This window comes from Centroberyx gerrardi, chromosome 23, assembly GCF_048128805.1.
Source record: "Centroberyx gerrardi isolate f3 chromosome 23, fCenGer3.hap1.cur.20231027, whole genome shotgun sequence".
NCBI lineage: Eukaryota > Metazoa > Chordata > Actinopteri > Beryciformes > Berycidae > Centroberyx > Centroberyx gerrardi.
In genome coordinates, this window is record NC_136019.1 from 7,756,968 (window position 1) to 7,775,813 (window position 18,846).

The 18,846-nt window shown below is 39.0% G+C and overlaps 1 protein-coding gene across 1 annotated transcript in view; it reads right to left on the minus strand.

The window, feature by feature from the left end:
* The window catches only part of LOC139926346 (Fc receptor-like protein 5), a 32,334-nt gene extending 13,708 nt beyond the window's left edge, over positions 1-18,626 (minus strand). Inside the window, exons 1-11 of the mRNA XM_078281726.1 lie at positions 18,514-18,626; positions 18,219-18,254; positions 17,703-17,981; positions 16,787-17,068; positions 15,215-15,487; positions 14,832-15,107; positions 14,157-14,429; positions 13,735-14,010; positions 13,328-13,630; positions 12,312-12,578; positions 11,770-12,012 (exon numbers count right to left, since the gene is read on the minus strand). Coding sequence (XP_078137852.1) covers positions 11,770-12,012; positions 12,312-12,578; positions 13,328-13,630; positions 13,735-14,010; positions 14,157-14,429; positions 14,832-15,107; positions 15,215-15,487; positions 16,787-17,068; positions 17,703-17,981; positions 18,219-18,254; positions 18,514-18,550 — 2,545 coding nt within the window. The 5' untranslated portion in view covers positions 18,551-18,626. The remainder of the gene's footprint in view (positions 1-11,769; positions 12,013-12,311; positions 12,579-13,327; positions 13,631-13,734; positions 14,011-14,156; positions 14,430-14,831; positions 15,108-15,214; positions 15,488-16,786; positions 17,069-17,702; positions 17,982-18,218; positions 18,255-18,513) is intronic.
* Between the last annotated feature and the right edge of the window lie 220 nt (positions 18,627-18,846).

Here is an 18,846-nt window from a genome sequence, read left to right on the forward strand (position 1 = left end):
CTAGTGATCCATCTCTGTAGAAACTAGCTCTGTTCTCATTTCCCTGAATACGATGCCTACAGCGCAGAGTCACCGACTCTCCCACAAACAAGGCAAAAGCAGGACTTTCCAGGATCACATCACCATCTATGCAGCAGAAGAGGAGCCTTGTTTCAGCAAGTCAGCTCAGTCACATGATCACATACTGCATATATATGTTGAGCAAGTGTTGTGGCAGCATATCACATAATGCACTCAGGACGTTTGAAAGTGTGCAATCAGAATTCTACATTATATTATTTTTTAATTATAGTTAATATACAGATTCACCCTCTTTAGAATTTCCATCAAATTAATGATAAGTCTACTTTAGAAATATAAGTTAATTTCCCCATACAGTTCACACAACAGAAGACTGCACCACATAGTTTGTTGTGCAAGTCCACTTATAAATATGTGAATCTCTTTATTGTGAGAAATGAACTCTGCCCTTCTTCTCTTTTTTGTTATCTTATCCCTCATGGTTATGTGTGATGGTTAGTTCTTTACACCAAAGAATATGCTGCATTACACCATCTGCTTAGCTTTATACCTACTAAACACGTTTTCAAAAAATACAGTTAGCGAAACTGGTCATCATTTAAGGGGTCTGAATAAAAAAAAAAAATCTTACACTGGAAAGTGTACTATACATTGATACATCAACAAGGACAGTACCAAATATATCCATGGGTTGAACAATGATGGTAAAGAAGATGGTAGTGATAATAAGTTTGTTGACTTACCTGATACAATCAGAGTGACTTTATTACTCTCTTTTTTATGGTATGTGTCACGTTTGAGATGACCAATACACTGATATTCACCACTGTGGCCTGTTGCTAGAGATTGTAATGTGTTGCGTTTAGACAGAGAGTAGCTGACAAATTGTTGACCATTCCTGTTGATACTGTACCACCAGTCAGCATCCTGTCCTTCCCTCATGTCACATATGAATGTAACAGACTCTCCAGTAAATACATGGGACCGGTTGGGTTCAAGGGTCAGCACAGCATCTGTTCTCCCTACACAAAAACATACAGCACTACACAATTAGAAAAAAAAAATAAATACTGGAAATAGCTTTGTATTGAGCAATATGTAATTTGATACAGTTATAAGTTGTGCAAATACATACAGTGAAATGATATGTATGGAAAAATGTAGAGATAGAAAGAGGAAGCGATGAAGAGTGATAGGTGGAGATTCGTCTTGAGTGAATGAATAGATAAAGAGAATAGAGAAAGTTCTGTCATCACCTTGAGCGTGTCCATGGTAGAGGAGTGTACTCAGCACTAAAATAAAGATTGATACCTCATCAGACACTATCAAACTGTCAAAATGACAATCAACAAAGGCAAAACAGCTTGAGTTTCATCAATGGCAACTGCTTGGATAGCACAGTTGCCATATTGATTACACCCACAAGACTCTGCTCTATTCAAACTCTCAGTGACAAAGAAATTAGACAAACCACTGATGCTCCGTTCTTTTCACCACAACATTTTCATTATTCTGTACCATTCGAACACAGAAAGTCACTGTTGTACTCACAGAATAACACAAGCACACAGAGCGAGGTGCGCCCCATCCTCACGTCCAGCTCAGCCACTCTGTCGCTCTGCTATTGACAAACTTTTCCACTTCCTATACAGAGTGAGCTTAAAACTTCTGTGCAGGAAGAGAGAGACAGCGAGCTGCAGTGAAAAAGAAATGACATTTCATGCCAGTATGAGTTTGTCCAACTTCTCCTTCTATGAGTTTTGACCATCGCTGCTTCCTTCCTCTTTATTGGACGAACTCACAAAACAACGTTTAGTTTGACCTAGACATATTTTTTATATGTATGATTGCAGGCACAGAAAATACATGTAATTATTGCAGATCCATAAGACATCGGATCCTTGCATCAGTGTTTCAAATAACGTGAATAATGAATCAGAGGCTGACATGGTGAGGATTGGGGTTAAGCGGTGGCATTGCGTAAACCTTTCTATTTAAAGTTTACTCTTGGTTAGCACATACATATACTTTGATTTATAACATGGATTGGATTTACAGGCATTCAGAAATGGTTAATTATTGTATATGTTTGTGGGATGTGAGTATAAAGACATATGATACACACATATGTTAGGTATGTGTTTATTTGTGCACATTGTACTTGCATTCACATGTAGTGTATGTAACACATTAGAGGCATGTGTGGTGTGAGTGTATGTATGCAGGTATATGTGTGGATGTATTTTATGATGAATGCATGTTTGTATATGTATGTGTGCATTTATATGTGTGTATGTGTACATATGATACTCTACATACTGGATTGATTATGAAATGTGTATGTATATAGGTATGTATGTATTTGTTCATGTGTTGTATACCCAGAATATTGATACAGATGCCACGGATACTTGATACTCTTATGTGCGGCTGTGAAATCTACCATGTTTGAGAACAAGTGAATTACAAAATAGTCTTACGGTAATGGTATTTCTGCTTTTTTTATGGCAACATCGTACAATAAGTGGAGCAATAATTTAAGACGATAGCACTGTGACGTTCAAGATGGTTGTCTAGTGAAGATGCAGTGAAGTTGCTTTGCATTATCTTGACCTCTGGTATTACTAGACAGAAGGGTGAACAAATGAAGGAGATGGCAAGTAAAGAGGAGGGAGAAAAAAGGAGTAAAGAAGAGCAGGAGGAGTTGGGCAGGACAGGAAGTGGATAAGGAACAGAGGAAGGGAGGAGAGAACTTGGGAGAAAGAAAAGGAGGTGCGTGGGAGAGAGAGGAGGAGCAGAGGGGTTAGAAGAAGAAAGTTAGCCATGTAAACAAGACTGATCTCAAACAGATCATGGAGGGTCAGCCAGGAGAACAAGATGCAGACTTTAAGCTCACCACTCAAAAGGTGTCAGATTTTCATAAAGTACACAACAACAGTGTTATTTTCTGTTCAAACATATGGATTACTCCCTTTGATTTGCATATTATCTGTGAAAAAAAAAAAGCTTCTTACCCTATGGTTTCCTTCAGTAGCATCTGGCTTCACAGACACACAGTCACACACATTAACATAAGGACCTGCTCAATAGATGGATGGACCGCTGTTGGCCCCTGAACTGAACAGGTATATTGGAGTAATTGGGGATTATGTGCCTTGCTCAAGGTTCACAGAAGTCGTTGAAGGAGAGGAGAGGATCACATGGGGCACATGGGGTTCAAACCTTCCATTCACATACAGTATATCTGAAATGCCTGGAGTACTAATGTTTATAGGCCAGCTGATGGCTTATAGGTTACTGCTGCTGCTATGAATTTTCAGTGCAGGTGCATTGGAAGATCGATTTTTCAATTTCACATTTCTCTTAAAGAGATATGATCACAAAAGGATTTACACAACGGAAATGACGCATTTTGTTGGTTTTATCAATTAATGGGACTGTAGAAACATAAAGAAACCGCTTTAATGAATGAGTTTATTATTGGACATTTCATCATTTTATGCATCAGACAGCTATGATGATCTTTTGTGAAGAGTCACTAGTAAGCAAATGGCAAAGAAATTGGAAATTATAGGTTCATAGAGTTGATAGATGATAAAACAATATTTCAGTCTGTGTCTCTTGAAAAAGAAGGCAGGTGTCATGTTTTCAAAACTTGAACAATCCTTTAATTGAATTGAAACCATCACCTCAAATGCGACAGTATAGTACCAAGACACTATATACAAAATGATTGTGCTATCTACAAAGATGTAACCTCCTATTTATGAATAGTGAATATTACATTTGTTTTCATACCCTCTTAGCCCAGTGGCTAAAGAGTGCACTGTTCTACTGATTTCTGCTTTTACTTTCAAGTGTCATTGTTAGCTGTTTGGCCTCCACAATCCTGTTTGGCCTGTTGATGGTGCTTTGACCTGGGCAGATGTCTTGGCTTCTGCAGCACACTGTACACTGTGTCAGCCTGCATGGGGTGCTGTGTCTCCTCTAGGGTGACAGAGTTCCCTCTGGCCTCTTGGTGGCACTGCACATCTTTAACTAACACGTCTCCATCGTCTGTTTCCTCTGATGAGGCACTTCTTAGGTTCTGTGGGTAAGTCTGCACCGGTTGAACCGTAGCCAACTCTGACGGCTGTTTTGGCCTTTCTCCGGCTCTCATATTGTCCCTGGATTGATTCAGCAGGGCTGTCGCGACTGGTAACTGTAAAAGGCAGCAGAGTGCAGCTGCTTTCGGAGGTTGCTTGGATCCCACTCCCTCTTCTGGTGTGATGGTTGTGTTGCGGTCACAAGCCCACTTCTCCAACCTCTAGGCTGCTGCTGCCCCTCAAGGGGACGATTATACTTGACTGATCAATAATACATGGAGGATTATAGAACAGATTAAACATGGCTGGAAGGAGAAAATTATCATATGGATATAAAAACACTTCTGACAGCGTGCTGAAGAAATTAAATGTTTATTGTTGCATGAACTGGTGAAAAACCAAGCTTTACAATGAAATGAATTAAAAAATGAATACATTTTCTCTCCAGGATAAATAAATACTTATCTATCTATACAGTTTTAAAAGGACAGAGGAAAGCTCATAAATGTTCTCGTTGACATCAGTTCATTACATATGAAAAAACAATTCTGGAAATCCCTGGGCTTTCACACCTAACACTGAATAAGTTACTGACTTAAAGCTGCACTAGGAAAGATTTTTATGTAAAAATACACCCTGCAAGGGGCTGCAGGAGAAAAGAGCGTCCCATCCCATCTAATGGAGATCCAGCAGATTCTCCCTATTTGCCCAAATGATATTCTGGTGGCAGGTCTGGACACTTCTCCACCCACAGGAAGTGATGAATCAAAACTAAAGAGTTAAATACAAACTGTCTGCTGATCAGCAGTGAGCAGCACTCAGAGAAAGCTGGACTCACCAGCTTTAGATCTTTTGTCTCTCTGGTCCCTTTGGTATCCTTTGGTATAAAGTGATCACAGGTCACAGGTCAATTTCTCAAACTGTTACCTCTCCCTGCCATTTGGAGCTGCTTATATATGAAGTTCCCTCATGCAGCTTTAAAAAATAATGTGACAAAATAATTGTACCAAAATACATACAATACATGCTGGCCTCGCTGCTCGAATGTTTAACTGACATCAAGGGATGGATGACTGAAAACTTCCTCCAATTAAATTCAGACAAAACAGAAGTTCTTGTGATTGGCCCTGAGCATATATCCAGACAGATCCTGCCCTCCCTTGGACATCTCACTCATAACATTAAGACTGTGTCCAAAAATCTAGGAGTTATTTTTGACCCAGACCTGAGCTTTGAGCAGCATGCCAAATCCCTAGTAAAATCCTGTTTTTTCCATTTTAGGAACATCGCAAAAATTAGACCAATTCTGAATTTTAACGACACGGAGAGGATTATTCATGCCTTCATTTCATCGCGGCTGGATTATTGCAACTCGTTATTCTCCCGTTTTAACCAAAAAGTTTTGGATCGGCTTCAAACAGTACAAAATTCTGCAGCCAGGCTTTTAACAGGGACGAGGAGACGGGATCATATCACTCCCGTTTTAGCATCTCTACATTGGTTACCAGTTCGTTTTAGAATCAGTTTTAAGATTTTATTGATAACTTTTAAAGCACTTCAGGGCTTGGCACCGAGCTACATTTCGGACCTGCTAACTCTCTACGAGCCAGCGCGCAGCCTGAGATCCTCGGGCAGGGCCCTTTTGGCTGTTCCTCAGTCCAGGCTCTGCTCTAAAGGTGACCGGGCCTTTGCTGTTAGACTAGACTCTGGAATGCCCTGCCTGAAGAGATAAGGCGAGCAGACTCCGTGTCATCCTTCAAAACACTCCTAAAAACATATCTTTATCAGAAGGCCTTTTTATAACCTCTCTACTCTCTCATGGTTGACTTTTATTCTATTTTACTTATTTTATTATTTTATTTTTATTTTTATCTTACTGTACTTCATCTTATGTAAATTGCTTTACTTGACAGTTTATCTGAATGAACTTGGTGACTATGGTTTTTGTTTTATGTTTTATCTTCATCCTGTTTTTATTACCTTTTTGATTCGTCTGTGTGAAGCACTTTGAACCATTTGTTTTGAAAAGTGCTATACAAATAAAGTATTATTATTATTATATATTGTAGATATGCGTAAACTCTTAAAATGACAAAATGTCTCAGTGGTCCTGCAGTTTGTGCTTGGAACAACAAACTTCATTCAACTACATCACCTGTCTGTATTAATGATCTGCTATCAAAATAATCTGTACAACATAGTGTGCATGTGTGATATTTGAATAATAGAGATACGTACAATTATAGCGTGCCCCATACAGACTATATAAGGGTGGAGTATAAACTTGTAGATGCTCAGAAAGGCGATTCAGTTTAAAAGGCATGTGCTTGAATTTGCATGTGTGAATTTGCAGTTACATCTGTGTGGTTGTATAAATGATGCAGTGTGTCAGGTAAGTAAGAATGTATTTTTCTTTTCATGTTTTCTTGTCGTCCATGTCTCTCTCTCTTTGGTTGGCTGACGCACTTCTCTTTACGGATCTGGAACAAAAACACAGCAAACAACTTAAAAACTCAACCACAGAGATATAGCCTACTGTTATTGAAGATGTACGGGTGCTGACTGACATTTTACATTCGATTGTAACCCATTTAATTATCTGTAGAATGCAGCATAAAAAAACAAGACAAAATATGTATATGATATGGCAGCATTAGCTCTATAAGTATGATAAAAATAGCTTAATATTACCAAGTGGTGTTCCCGCTTTGACTTCAGAATAAACAGTATCTTGAATTTCCGCAGGAGTTGATAATTCTGTGGACCGCAAAACATTAATTCAATTTAAATTTTAAATGGATGTGCATAGACCCACAGTATTTTGATTCTTGGTCTCCAAATACTCAGTTTTAATCTGTAGCTCAGTAAATTACAGTAGCTGGTAAAGGTTGCCAGTAGGCTCCGCTTTTACAATGACAGTGTACTGAACTGGTGAAAACACTATGATAATGCCCAAAGTACTCATATCTACAACAGTTACCAATGCATGTATACTGTCTGAATAGTTTTCTCCAAAGTAGTACAGTATATATACATAAAAATAAAACGCAGAAGAAGACATGGATGATCACTAACTAGCTCCCTGGTTACCACAACAGTTGGCATTGAAATGAATAAAACACAGCTACCATTTCACAAACATGGCAGGGTCATATGTGTGGAGGGAGGACATACACAGAAATCACGTGAAACTGTCCAAGAGCAATATGTTGCACGCTAACACTACTGACTGCAGGTGGATATAGGCTTTACTTACCTTTGTTATCCTTGGCTTTACCTTTATTTTGGTGGTAAACCTGGGCATAGGTCACATTTGATTCTTCTAGAACAGAAGACAAATTTCAGGAATCATTTGTAAAGCAGACATGATAAACTGCATTTGATTTTAATAGTTAAAACTGATGTTTTGCATATTTGAATGATTGTCTGGTTTTAGGACTTCATGTGGCCTTTTGGAAGCATATGTGGCCCATAAGGGGTTTCAACAGACTATATTATAGAGCAAAACACTGAAGCATAGTAGTATCCCCCCCCACCCCACCCCATTTCAAAACGTTTAGCCTAGACATTGTGAGGATTTATTGTTATTTGTGCCAGTGGCAGAACCAAAGAGTATTATATGTGTCTGTGCTAGGACAGTAAAAGGGCAGCAGAGGGCGCTCTGAGTTTAGCAGTCAGCACGCATCGCTTTCGCGGCATACAGGGAAGTTCAGAGGTCAGAGATAGAGCTAGTGCCACGAAGAGATTATGAGCATTGCTGACCACTGTGTTAAATGTTTTGCGCAGGTAAGAACTGCTATGGTGACAAAAGTAAACTCTTAAGTGTTATGGACATTGGTTTGGGGTCGGATACAAAGGGAATTTGAATGTGTGGGGCCGGGATGTGAGTATGTACTGAAAGTATAAGTGAATCGCGCTAGCGGTTAGCATTAGCGATTCACGGGCTAATATTAGCATTGGCAATTAGCAGGGGGTAATTCACAGTGTAATGAGTATTAACGGTTAGCGCTAGCGGCCATTTTGATTCGGTAAAGTCCGTGAAATGTTCATGTGTTTTGTTAATAGCATTTTACTGTGTCTTGTAGATGTTATTTGTGTTCAGAGTGTTTAAAAGTAAGAATATTGCTAGAATACAGGCAGTTAGCCAGCCAAGTCAGACCTGTAACGTTAAGCCTGTAGAAATATAGGTTGGAAAGCTAGGTTTACTGTATTTCCTTGCCAGCAGATATAATGGGTAGCAGGGCTAGTTAGACTGGCTAGGTCATCCTGTAAATAGAGGTTAATGTGTAATGTGATGTTTTGAATTAGTTAACTGAGCAAGAGACATTTATGGAACTTAAAATATGTTTATATATGTTCAGTGTTGTTTCTGTGTTATGTAGAAGATGTCATGGTGCAGCCTAAACATGTAAATGTGGGTAGCATGGTGTACTAGATGGCTAAAATAAGTGAAGTCCATTGAGTGTAGGTGTAAAGCAGGACTCTAAGCTCAAGTAATACAGGGAAGTTCAGAGGTCAGAGATAGAGCTAGTGCCACGAAGAGATGATGAGCATTGCTGACCACTGTGTTAAATGTTTTGCACAGGTAACCCCCCTATAAATAAATGTGTTGCACCAGTTTGGGCCCAGCGCTTCATTCAGGACCTGTAACACATAGCTAAATCATGTTAGCAAATGGATGGATAGAGTAAATAAAGATATTTGAAACTTTTTACTCTGAGGTGATACAATGGCTTCCGAAAATAAAATGCAGAAGGGAAAATCAAATGAAACACTGTTCAGTTTGTTGATCAAATAAACAATACATTAAAAAGAAAAACATCTCATGTGTGTGTTTTGCCCTGGTGTGTTGAAGAAAACCTATTTACTGGCAACTAGAGCCAGAGAAGAAACAAGCCAAGTGAAAACAACTCAATTTCCCAGTTCTTCATTACACATACATGAGATCAGTTGCTTGTGATAGCTGAATTTGTGTTGTCACCACATTGACACCAGAGTTAATGTGTTTACACACAGCAACTAGGAGGTGTCATATGCAGGGACATAGTGCACCCATCATTTTTGAGGGGGCAGTTACAGAAACAAGTTCACAATGCAGTAGAGAACATAACCATTTACACAGCTATTGTTGGCGATAGATTGCGTTTTGAAACACAGCTATCTGTAAGCTCGTTTGTGTAAGAAACTGAGAAAGTGAGGAGGGGTATGATCTATTACACAATCTGAAACATCATGGCTAGACTACAAGAAAAGCAACAAAAACTTATGTTTTATTACACGTCAGATGGCAGGGTATGGAAATACTGGAGAGGGCACATGCCCCTTGATTTGAATGGACATGACACTCAGATATAATATGGATACAAACGTATATAAACAAACATAAAAACTCTTGATTTTTACTCTAGCGATTGGCTGAAACTTATCTGACATCTTGGAAGTATTTTAATTGTCTCATTATTAGAATTATCTGGGCATTAACGACCCAAAGCAAACAGCCAAAGTGACTGAGGTGATTTGAACTGCATCCTGACCCAGGATTACATCTGGTATAATTAGTAATGATGCTGTGATACAGTTTCAGTGAAAAGTTTGTGTAAATGAGCTTGTGGCTGAAAGGTTAGTGAGGATGATGAATAAATGATTTTACCTGTGGTTGATCCTATCTTCACATCAGAATAGACCGAGCTCTCCGCTGGATCAACATGCTTCACTGTTGAGGATGATCATATAAATGTATTTTTAGAAACACCTACTTTCTTTTACATATATTTCGGCATTTCTGGCTATTCTGTATCATTTCATGTTTATAATTTGTGTACTCACCTTTCTTGTGAACGTTTTTGAGTTCAATTGAAGAATAGGTGATGTCATTGGATTCATCTGCAGGTCCGCCTGAAATGTAGATTTTTCTACTTATTGGAATCTCAATCAATCAGTTACTCATGTTAATTTCAGTGATTCTAGCATTTCCAACTGATCTTTGCTAATCATAAAGTATATACTGTACCATTTTCAGTGTCTTCAGAGCCTTTGATAGATTCATAGACATAAGCATCACCTACAAGTCAGTAAAAATAAAGGTCAAATTCATCACTTTCATTCCATGTTACCAACTTCACCATCTGTTCTAACATACATCTTGTTCAAATCTGTCTGTAGCACTGAGCAAGTTACTTTTAATATTCTGTTTCCAGTCAGTACAGCTCATCTCAAATTATATGTGAGTGTGGGATATTGTTTTAGAGATAGATGCAAAGCAAAGCTATACCATTTAGATTTGTTTTAGAGCCGTTTTGTTGTGTAGATGTTAGTACCAAATGTTGGTTAGTCAGGACCCAGGTGTAAGAAATGGCATCAATAGTATTTTCATACTGTAGAGCCAACATTTGAAAGTACTGGCTTGGTTTGGTTCAACAGTGTGAAACAGTGTTTGATTATGTTTAGGTACAATCTGCGAGGTACAATGTTGTGCCATAGAACAGATGGTTATATAAACAAATTCTCTGACCGTCAACCTAACAGGTTGACTGTTTGATTTAAAAATAGATAATCAAAAAGTTCCAATCTTATGGGTTGTTCTTTGAAACACCTCTCCATTGACTAGAAAGTGATTGTTATAAATGTTAGTGTTAGGGTTTATGATTAGTCTTGAAGAGCAATCATGATCGGTATGAAGGCTGACCATGGAGAGGAGTCCGTCCGTTCCCTTGATCTTCTCTCTGGTCTGTAGTGGAGCCCTGGTTGGTGCTCTGAGACTGGATGGGTCTAATAAATGTAGTAAATGTAGTAAATAACATGGAATTTACCACTGTTATGGTTAAGATGAGAGAATTGGTGCTGTACTTACCTGCCACAACATGGATCTGTGAAAAACACATTTGTTGTTATATAGTCTTGCTTTACAAATTGTCCCTCTGCTATTCAGTGTCATGACATAAGGGAGAATTGCTCAGTGATTTTGAATAATCAGAGTGTAATCCCTCTAATATATGCGAGAAAAAAATCTCACCTTTGGACTTTCTGCAGAGACACAGCAGCAGCAGGAGTATGATCAGTAAAATGACAGTAACCAGTCCAATGATCAACCACACAGGAAATGAAGAGCTTGCAGGCCTGGACACTGCAACTAGAGAGGTATTATTAAAACAGTACACCTGTGATGTCACTAGTATATGAACACTGACTTATTTTACAATAACAAATCACGCAGCAAAAATTGTTTTTCGATTAAACTCTAGGTGTGAGCAGGAAAGCCCTTTGTCACATCCACAACTGACTAATATCGAAGGCATGAGTGGAAAGTGATTACCAATACCAGTGATTAACTTCTCTCTGAATAATTTCTAAGAATTCGCTCCTATTTTAGTTCTATACATAGGATTAATGATATAAGATCAGTCATTCACAGTAAAACACAGTTATTCTGAATGTTATCTCCCATAATTGATGCATGTAATAATATTAACCTGTGTTCTTTTTTGTGAGATACATGTTTACTTAAATAATTTATAAGACAAGTTCTCTTACTCCAACCTGAGTGATTAGCTTGAAGTAACAGTACTTCTACCTGAGTAAAAAACTTCACTACTCTTTCCATCTCTGATTGTAACACAGTTGATGAAAAGGAAAACTCAGTAGAAGCTGTTTTAATTCTACTCACATTTTACTGCCATCCAACTCTGTGGTGATTCTGTTCCAGAGTATTTACACTTGTAGAAGCCTTCGTCTGACTTAGACACAGCATGGATAGTCATCTCCCCTGTGGTTTCGTTTTGGATGAGTTTGTCATTTCGATAGAAATCCACATTAGAAAGTAATGGTTCTGTCCTGGATTTGCAGCCAAGAGTCACAGAATCTCCCTCAGTCACAGGATGGACAGGACTCAGCAGGATAAGACTTCCATCTGTGAAACAGAAAATTAAATATGAAGAGTTTCAATCCAAATCCAATCCGCAGTTCAAGTTGGACACCTACTGTAACAAAAGATCACTGGCTAGAAAATAAAATTCAGTATGGAACATCATTTAAGTTATAAGCTACCTTAAGACCCTTGCTGAAAGAGTGATAGATTTTTTAATGAATACACAGGCATGTAACACTTTGGAAACATGTCCACATGTTAGGAGTTTGCCAGGAAAATATAATGAAATGTTGAATGACTTAATTGAATGTAAAAAAAATATATATTTAATTGAAACGCACACTGTCCAGTGATGTTGACTGCATTGCTGAACTCTCCTGATCCAGACTCACACCAGTACACTGCACTAGTCCACATGCTGTCGATGTTGCATTTGGATCCAGTCATTGACCCCCAGTTAGGTGAACAGTGTTCCAGATATCCTTCCTCAGTAAACCTCTTCACTGTCCACTCAGTAGAGTTTCCCTCACAGCTCAGTGAGACAGACTCAGAGGAGAAGTGCTGCGTTCTGTTGGGACTCACTGTGACAGAAGCTGATGAGCGACGATCTGAAAGACACACAATCAGAGGTCAAACTGAGAGCAGAGATATTATGAGATATTTAAAGCTAAAAATATGCAACATTTTGCCTTGAGGCAGCGAAGTGTATTATTAGTCCTGCCTTCCTCCCCTCAGTTCCCGCCCCGACACTTGTCACTCATCTTGATAAACTGTCTACCTTGAAACGGCATCTAGTCTGTAGAGGCTGAAGTATTGGGGGTTACGACAAAATTTGTTTCCTCTAAAAATGTGTTAACCCTGGTGGCGTGTCTTCGCCTTGATTTCACACCAGGAAAGAAAACAATTAAATCATTTCAATTTTGTGGATTGTTTTCCTATCGCTGGCTTTTCACACAGTAAAGAAGTTGTGGTTTTTTTTTACATTTTATCGGATTACAAAGAATGAAAGTACCCTACCTAAAGTAACCTAACATTATATCCTGTGCATCATTTATATACACATTGCCCTGTAATTCAGCATGACAAAATTTAAAATAAAATTCTGTAGGTTTGAACAAAGCTTATTCCCGCAACATGTATTTGTAATGATGGTCCCACCGGTGGAGCTGGTAGAGTTGAAGAGGTTTAACTGTGCTCTTCTAATTCTGAAGTAAAGCAATATCAGAAGAAAGAGAGATATTGAGAGAAAGAGGGAAATGATAAAGAATCAGTGAGTGAGTGGAGGAGGAGGCTAACTTGTAGGCTGGCTATATGGGCTGATGGCTCGTCCATAAATGAATGAATGAAACACACTCACCTCCAGACCAGATAAACTTAGGTTTGCTGTTATGACTGTAAAACACTGGGTCTCCTCTCCCAGCTGTACACATATATCCTCCTGTGTGTGTCGGTCCATGAAGGATGTAGGAACCCTCTGCAGTCCCATCGTTGCTACCAGGCAGCAGCTCATAGGTGTAGGAGTTGTCTGATAGTTTGGGAACAGCCTTGTACCAGTAGAACCTCCATCCTGCAGATGAACCTTCAACCTCACAGCTCAGATTTACTGAGGCTCCAGGACTCAGCCATACAGGAGAGACGGTGAGGACAGGCGTGGGTTTATCTGTTGGAAAGTATTTTTCTCAGAATTAAAACATGACATGATACATAGCCTAGTCTTGTCGGTGTATTAAATGCAATGCTTGAGTGAAAGATGATCTGACTTACATGATACTGTCAATTTGAAGGCACTGCTCCACTCTGTTGAAGACTGCTGTCCATTTCTCTGTCTGCCCTTACACGAGTAGTCTCCACTGTGGTATGAATAAGCACTGCTAATCCTGTATTCATTTTGTTTTTGGGGTTTGTATGAGTTGGATGTTCTCCATTCATACTCCCAGTCAGTGTCTCCTCCTCCCTGGATCTCACATCTGAGAGTGATGGTCTCTCCACTGTATATCTGAGGCCAGTTGGGTTGCAGGGTCACAACAGCCCTGTTTGCAACTGTTCATACCAAGAATCAGAAAAAACAGAATTAGGATACAGAAATGACTGTAAAATCAACATCAAACTTCATAATTTTTAGCATTAATCCTAAATAGTAATCATGAACACACACATTTTTCATACCAACACATTGCCAAACTCACCATTTTTATCAATGCGTATTGAGTCACTGTACTCTGTGTAGTAAACCGAGTCTCCTCTCACTCCTCTGCACCAGTAGAGTCCTTCCTGTGAGACGCTGATTTTATTTGAGTTGGGATCATCATCTTCTGTGGTCAGGGGTTCAGAGTCTTTCTCCTTTCTGTACCAGTAGTACTTCCAGCCAGAAGATTCCTGCACAGAGCAGGTCAGGGTCACACTGCCCCCTACTGGTATGGCTGTTTTGTCAGCACTCAGTTTGGCCTTAGGTCTACGTGCTGTTAAGATTAAAGTGAAAAAAGATTCAATTATTGTCCCCCTCAACGAGTCGAATTGACAAAACTTGGGGTAATGATGAATCTCACTTCTGTTTTCTGATATTTTCAAGACTACACTAAATGGTTCAGGGGGACGTTACAATTACATGATTAATTAAATAAATAAATGCATTTCAAAAGGTGCAGTCCGCTGATTGACGGCTCCTCTTCAGTTATTTCTTTCCCACACAAGAAGAAACCACAAGGTGACATATTTGTTACTGATTGGCCCTGAGGGGACTGCATTATTCGTGGGGGACGACATGTTTACTATTGCCTTGTTGGGATGTGTAGACAGATGAAAACATAAAAACATGTGACATAGTGACATATTTATTATGAATGAAAGACGATCTGACTTACATGATACTGTCAATGTGATGGTATTACTCCACTCTGTTGAAGAATATAGGTCACTTCTCTGTCTGCCCTTACATGAGTAGTCTCCACTGTCAGACACAGAAGCTCTGACAATCCTATATGCAGCTTGTTTCAGAGGTTTGTATGAGTTGGTTGTTCTCCATTCATACTCCCACTCAGTGTCTCCTCCTCCCTGGATCTCACATCTGAGAGTGATGGTCTCTCCACTGTATATCTGAGGCCAGTTGGGTTGCAGGGTCACAACAGCCCTGTTGCTAACTGTTTACACCAAAAATCCACAATTAGGATACAAATAGGAATATGAAATCAACAGAACAAATTTGGTAATCATGAATGCATGTTATTTTATTCCAAAACAAACTCACCAATTTTGTTTATGGTTTTTGCATCACTGTCCTGTGTAAAGAAAATCGGTTCTCCTCTCCCTCCTCTGCACCAGTAGAGTCCTCCGTCTGAGACACTGATATCTCTGTTCAGGTTGGGTACACCATCTTCCATGATCAGTAGTCCAGAGTCTGTGGTTTGTCTGTACCAGTAGTATTTCCAGCCAGAAGATTCCTCCACAGAGCAGGTCAGCGTCACTCTGCCTCCTACTGGTATGGTTGGGTAAGCACTCAGTGTGGCCTTTGGTTTAACTGCTGTTGGTTTAGAAGGAAAACATTTTACAAGTGAAGTCACTATATGAAGACAAACACAGCTATAGAGTATTCACATACTGTACAAGTTCAATTCTGCCGACAGCTACTCTGTGTCACCACACTTTGACTACACCAGGGATGGGAACTCAAGTTTTTGACTTGCACTCAAGTCGCACGTACAAACTGACTTCAGACTCGACTCAAAATCTTAAAATTTTAAAACTACACTGTTCGGATGAATAATTAATTGCATGAAGTTAGTTAATAAATATTTTCATAATTTGAACATTTTCAAAATCTATTTGCGTGACAAACATTTGGATGGGGAGGGGTGGTGGGCTGTGGCATTTTACAAAACTGAAATCTTTCATTCACATTGAATTAAGTACCTTATTGTGGGTATCGGTTTCACTTTAAGGGTTCTGGTATTCGTTCTGGTATTGTAATTTTCAAAACGATGCCCAGGACTAATGGCATCAGCTGCAGTGCTGTTTTCAACAGCATTGCAGCTTCAAAAGCTGAGCTTGCATTGTGTTCTGATCCTGTACTGTACACTTGTGGTTCCTGTCAGTACCTTTGTTTGGGTTACAGTACATCATCATTCTATTTAACCAATGCCTCATGTACACATAGCTAAATAAAACATCATGTAATCAGCTGGCCTTAAATTCTCTGCTCTTAGAAATAACCATGTTGTGGTTTAAGCAGACGTCTGAGACTCATGACCAGAAACTTGAGCCTTGACTCAGACTTGTCCCTCAAACACTTGAGATTTGACTTGAACTTAGCATTAAGTGACCAGTGAGCATCTACTGGTCTACACTGGAGAGACACTGGCCTTGAAAAGTCTAAACATATAGGCTGGACCTCTAAATGGTATAGAAGAGACATTCTAGCTGAAGTCATTCTTATGAGTAAAGTAGAACATTTTGAAAAAGATTTAAACAGGAGTACAAGTGTCTCTGGAGAGACAGTGCCACCCAGATACTCTTTCTTGTGTCTTATTGTATGTTATCTACCAGAGAAGACAATCTGAGTTAGAGTCTTTCCTCTGTATCATTTCCAGGTCCAGTCTATATTTAGACTTCATAGGTCAGAGTAGCTGTAGGCAGAGTCATGAACACAAAGATTTATTACATCATCCAGTTGACCTGATCTGACTCTCTGTTCAGATTAATATTGCACAATCAGCAAGGAAAGGTCCAGACCAGTTATTTTTAAGGAGTTTGAATTCTTGATGTAATGTTGGCGTGGCAAAAACATTTTCAGATTTCTCACCATAGTGTGACAGCATCTTACCTTCCACTTTCAGTTCCCTCTCTTTGGATTCTGCACCGTCCTGCTCACCAAATTTACACTTGTAGGATCCCTCATCTGTCTTTGATACTGGATTAATGGTCATTTCTTCTGTGGTTTCAGGTATTTTGATTGAAGGGTGGTTTGTGTCAATTTCAACTAGTGATCCATCTCTGTAGAAACTAGCTCTGTTCTCATTTCCCTGAATACGATGCCTACAGCGCAGAGTCACCGACTCTCCCACAAACAAAGCAAAAGCAGGACTTTCCAGGATCACATCACCATCTATGCAGCAGAAGAGGAGCCTTGTTTCAGCAAGTCAGCTCAGTCACATGATCACATACTGCATATATATGTTGAGCAAGTGTTGTGGCAGCATATCACATAATGCACTCAGGACGTTTGATAGTGTGCAATCAGAATTCTACATTATATTATTTTTTAATTATAGTTAATATACAGATTCATCCTCTTTAGAATTTCCATCAAATTAATGATAAGCCTACTTAAGAAATATATAAGTTAATTTCCCCATACAGTTCACACAACAGAAGACTGCACCACATAGTTTGTTGTGCAAGTCCACTTATAAATATGTGAATCTCTTTATTGTGAGAAATGAACTCTGCCCAAAGAATATGCTGGATTACACTATCTGCTTAGCTTTATACCTACTAAACACGTTTTAAAAAAATACAGTTAGCGAAACTGGTCAAAATTTAAGGGGTCTGCATCAAAAAAAAATCGTACACTGTTAAGATTAAAATCATAATTACATTTATACATCGTACAAGCACAGTACCAAACAGGTTTATTATCATATATATCCATGGGTTGAACAACATCCCTAATGACTCATAAATAAGTGCTATAGGTGATGGTAAACAAGATGGTAGTGATAATAAGTTTGTTGACTTACCTGATACAGTCAGATTGACTTTATTAGTCTCTTTTATATGGTTTGTGTAACGTTTGAGATCACCAATACACTGGTATTCACCACTGTAGCCTGTTGCTGGAGGTTGGAATGTGTAGCGTTTAGACGGAGAGTATCTGAGAAATTCTTGACCATTCCTGTTGATTTTGTACCACCAGTCAGTGTCCTGTCCTTCCCTCATGTCACATATGAATGTAACAGACTCTCCAGTAAATACATGGGACCGGTTGGGTTCAAGGGTCAGCACAGCATCTGTTCTCCCTACACAAAAACATACAGCACTACACAATTAGAAGAAAAAATAAATACTGGAAATAGTTTTGTTTTGAGCAATATACGATTTGACAAACTTAGTCATAAGTTGTGCAGAAACATACAGTGAAATGATATGTATGGAAAAATGTAGAGATAGAAAGAGAAAGCGATGAAGAGTGATAAGTGGAGATTCGTCTTGAGTGAATGAATAGATAAAGAGAATAGAGAAAGTTCTGTCATCACCTTGAGCGTGTCCATGGTAGAGGAGTGTACTCAGCACTAAAATAAAGATTGATACCTCATCAGACACTATCAAACTGTCAAAATGACAATCAACAAAGGCAAAACAGCTTGAGGTTCATCAATGGAAACTGCTTGGATAGCACAGTTGCCATATTGATTACACCCACAAGACTCTGCTCTATTCAAACTCTCAGTGACAAAGAAATTAGACAAACCACTGATGCTCCGTTCTTTTCACCACAACATTTTCATTATTCTGTACCATTCGAACACAGAAAGTCACTGTTGTACTCACAGAATAACACAAGCACACAGAGCGAGGTGCGCCCCATCCTCACGTCCAGCTCAGCCACTCTGTCGCTCGGCTTCTGACAAACTTTTCCACTTCCTATACAGAGTGAGCTTAAAACTTCTGTGTAGGAAGAGAGAGACAGCGAGCTGCGGTGAAAAAGAAATGACATTTCATGCCAGTATGAGTTTGTCCAACTTAGTTTAGACCATCGCTGCTTCCTTCCTCTTTATTGGACGAGCTCACAAAACAACGTTTAGTTTGACCTAGACATATTTTTTATATGTATGATTGCAGGCACAGAAAATACATGTAATTATTGCAGATCCATAAGACATT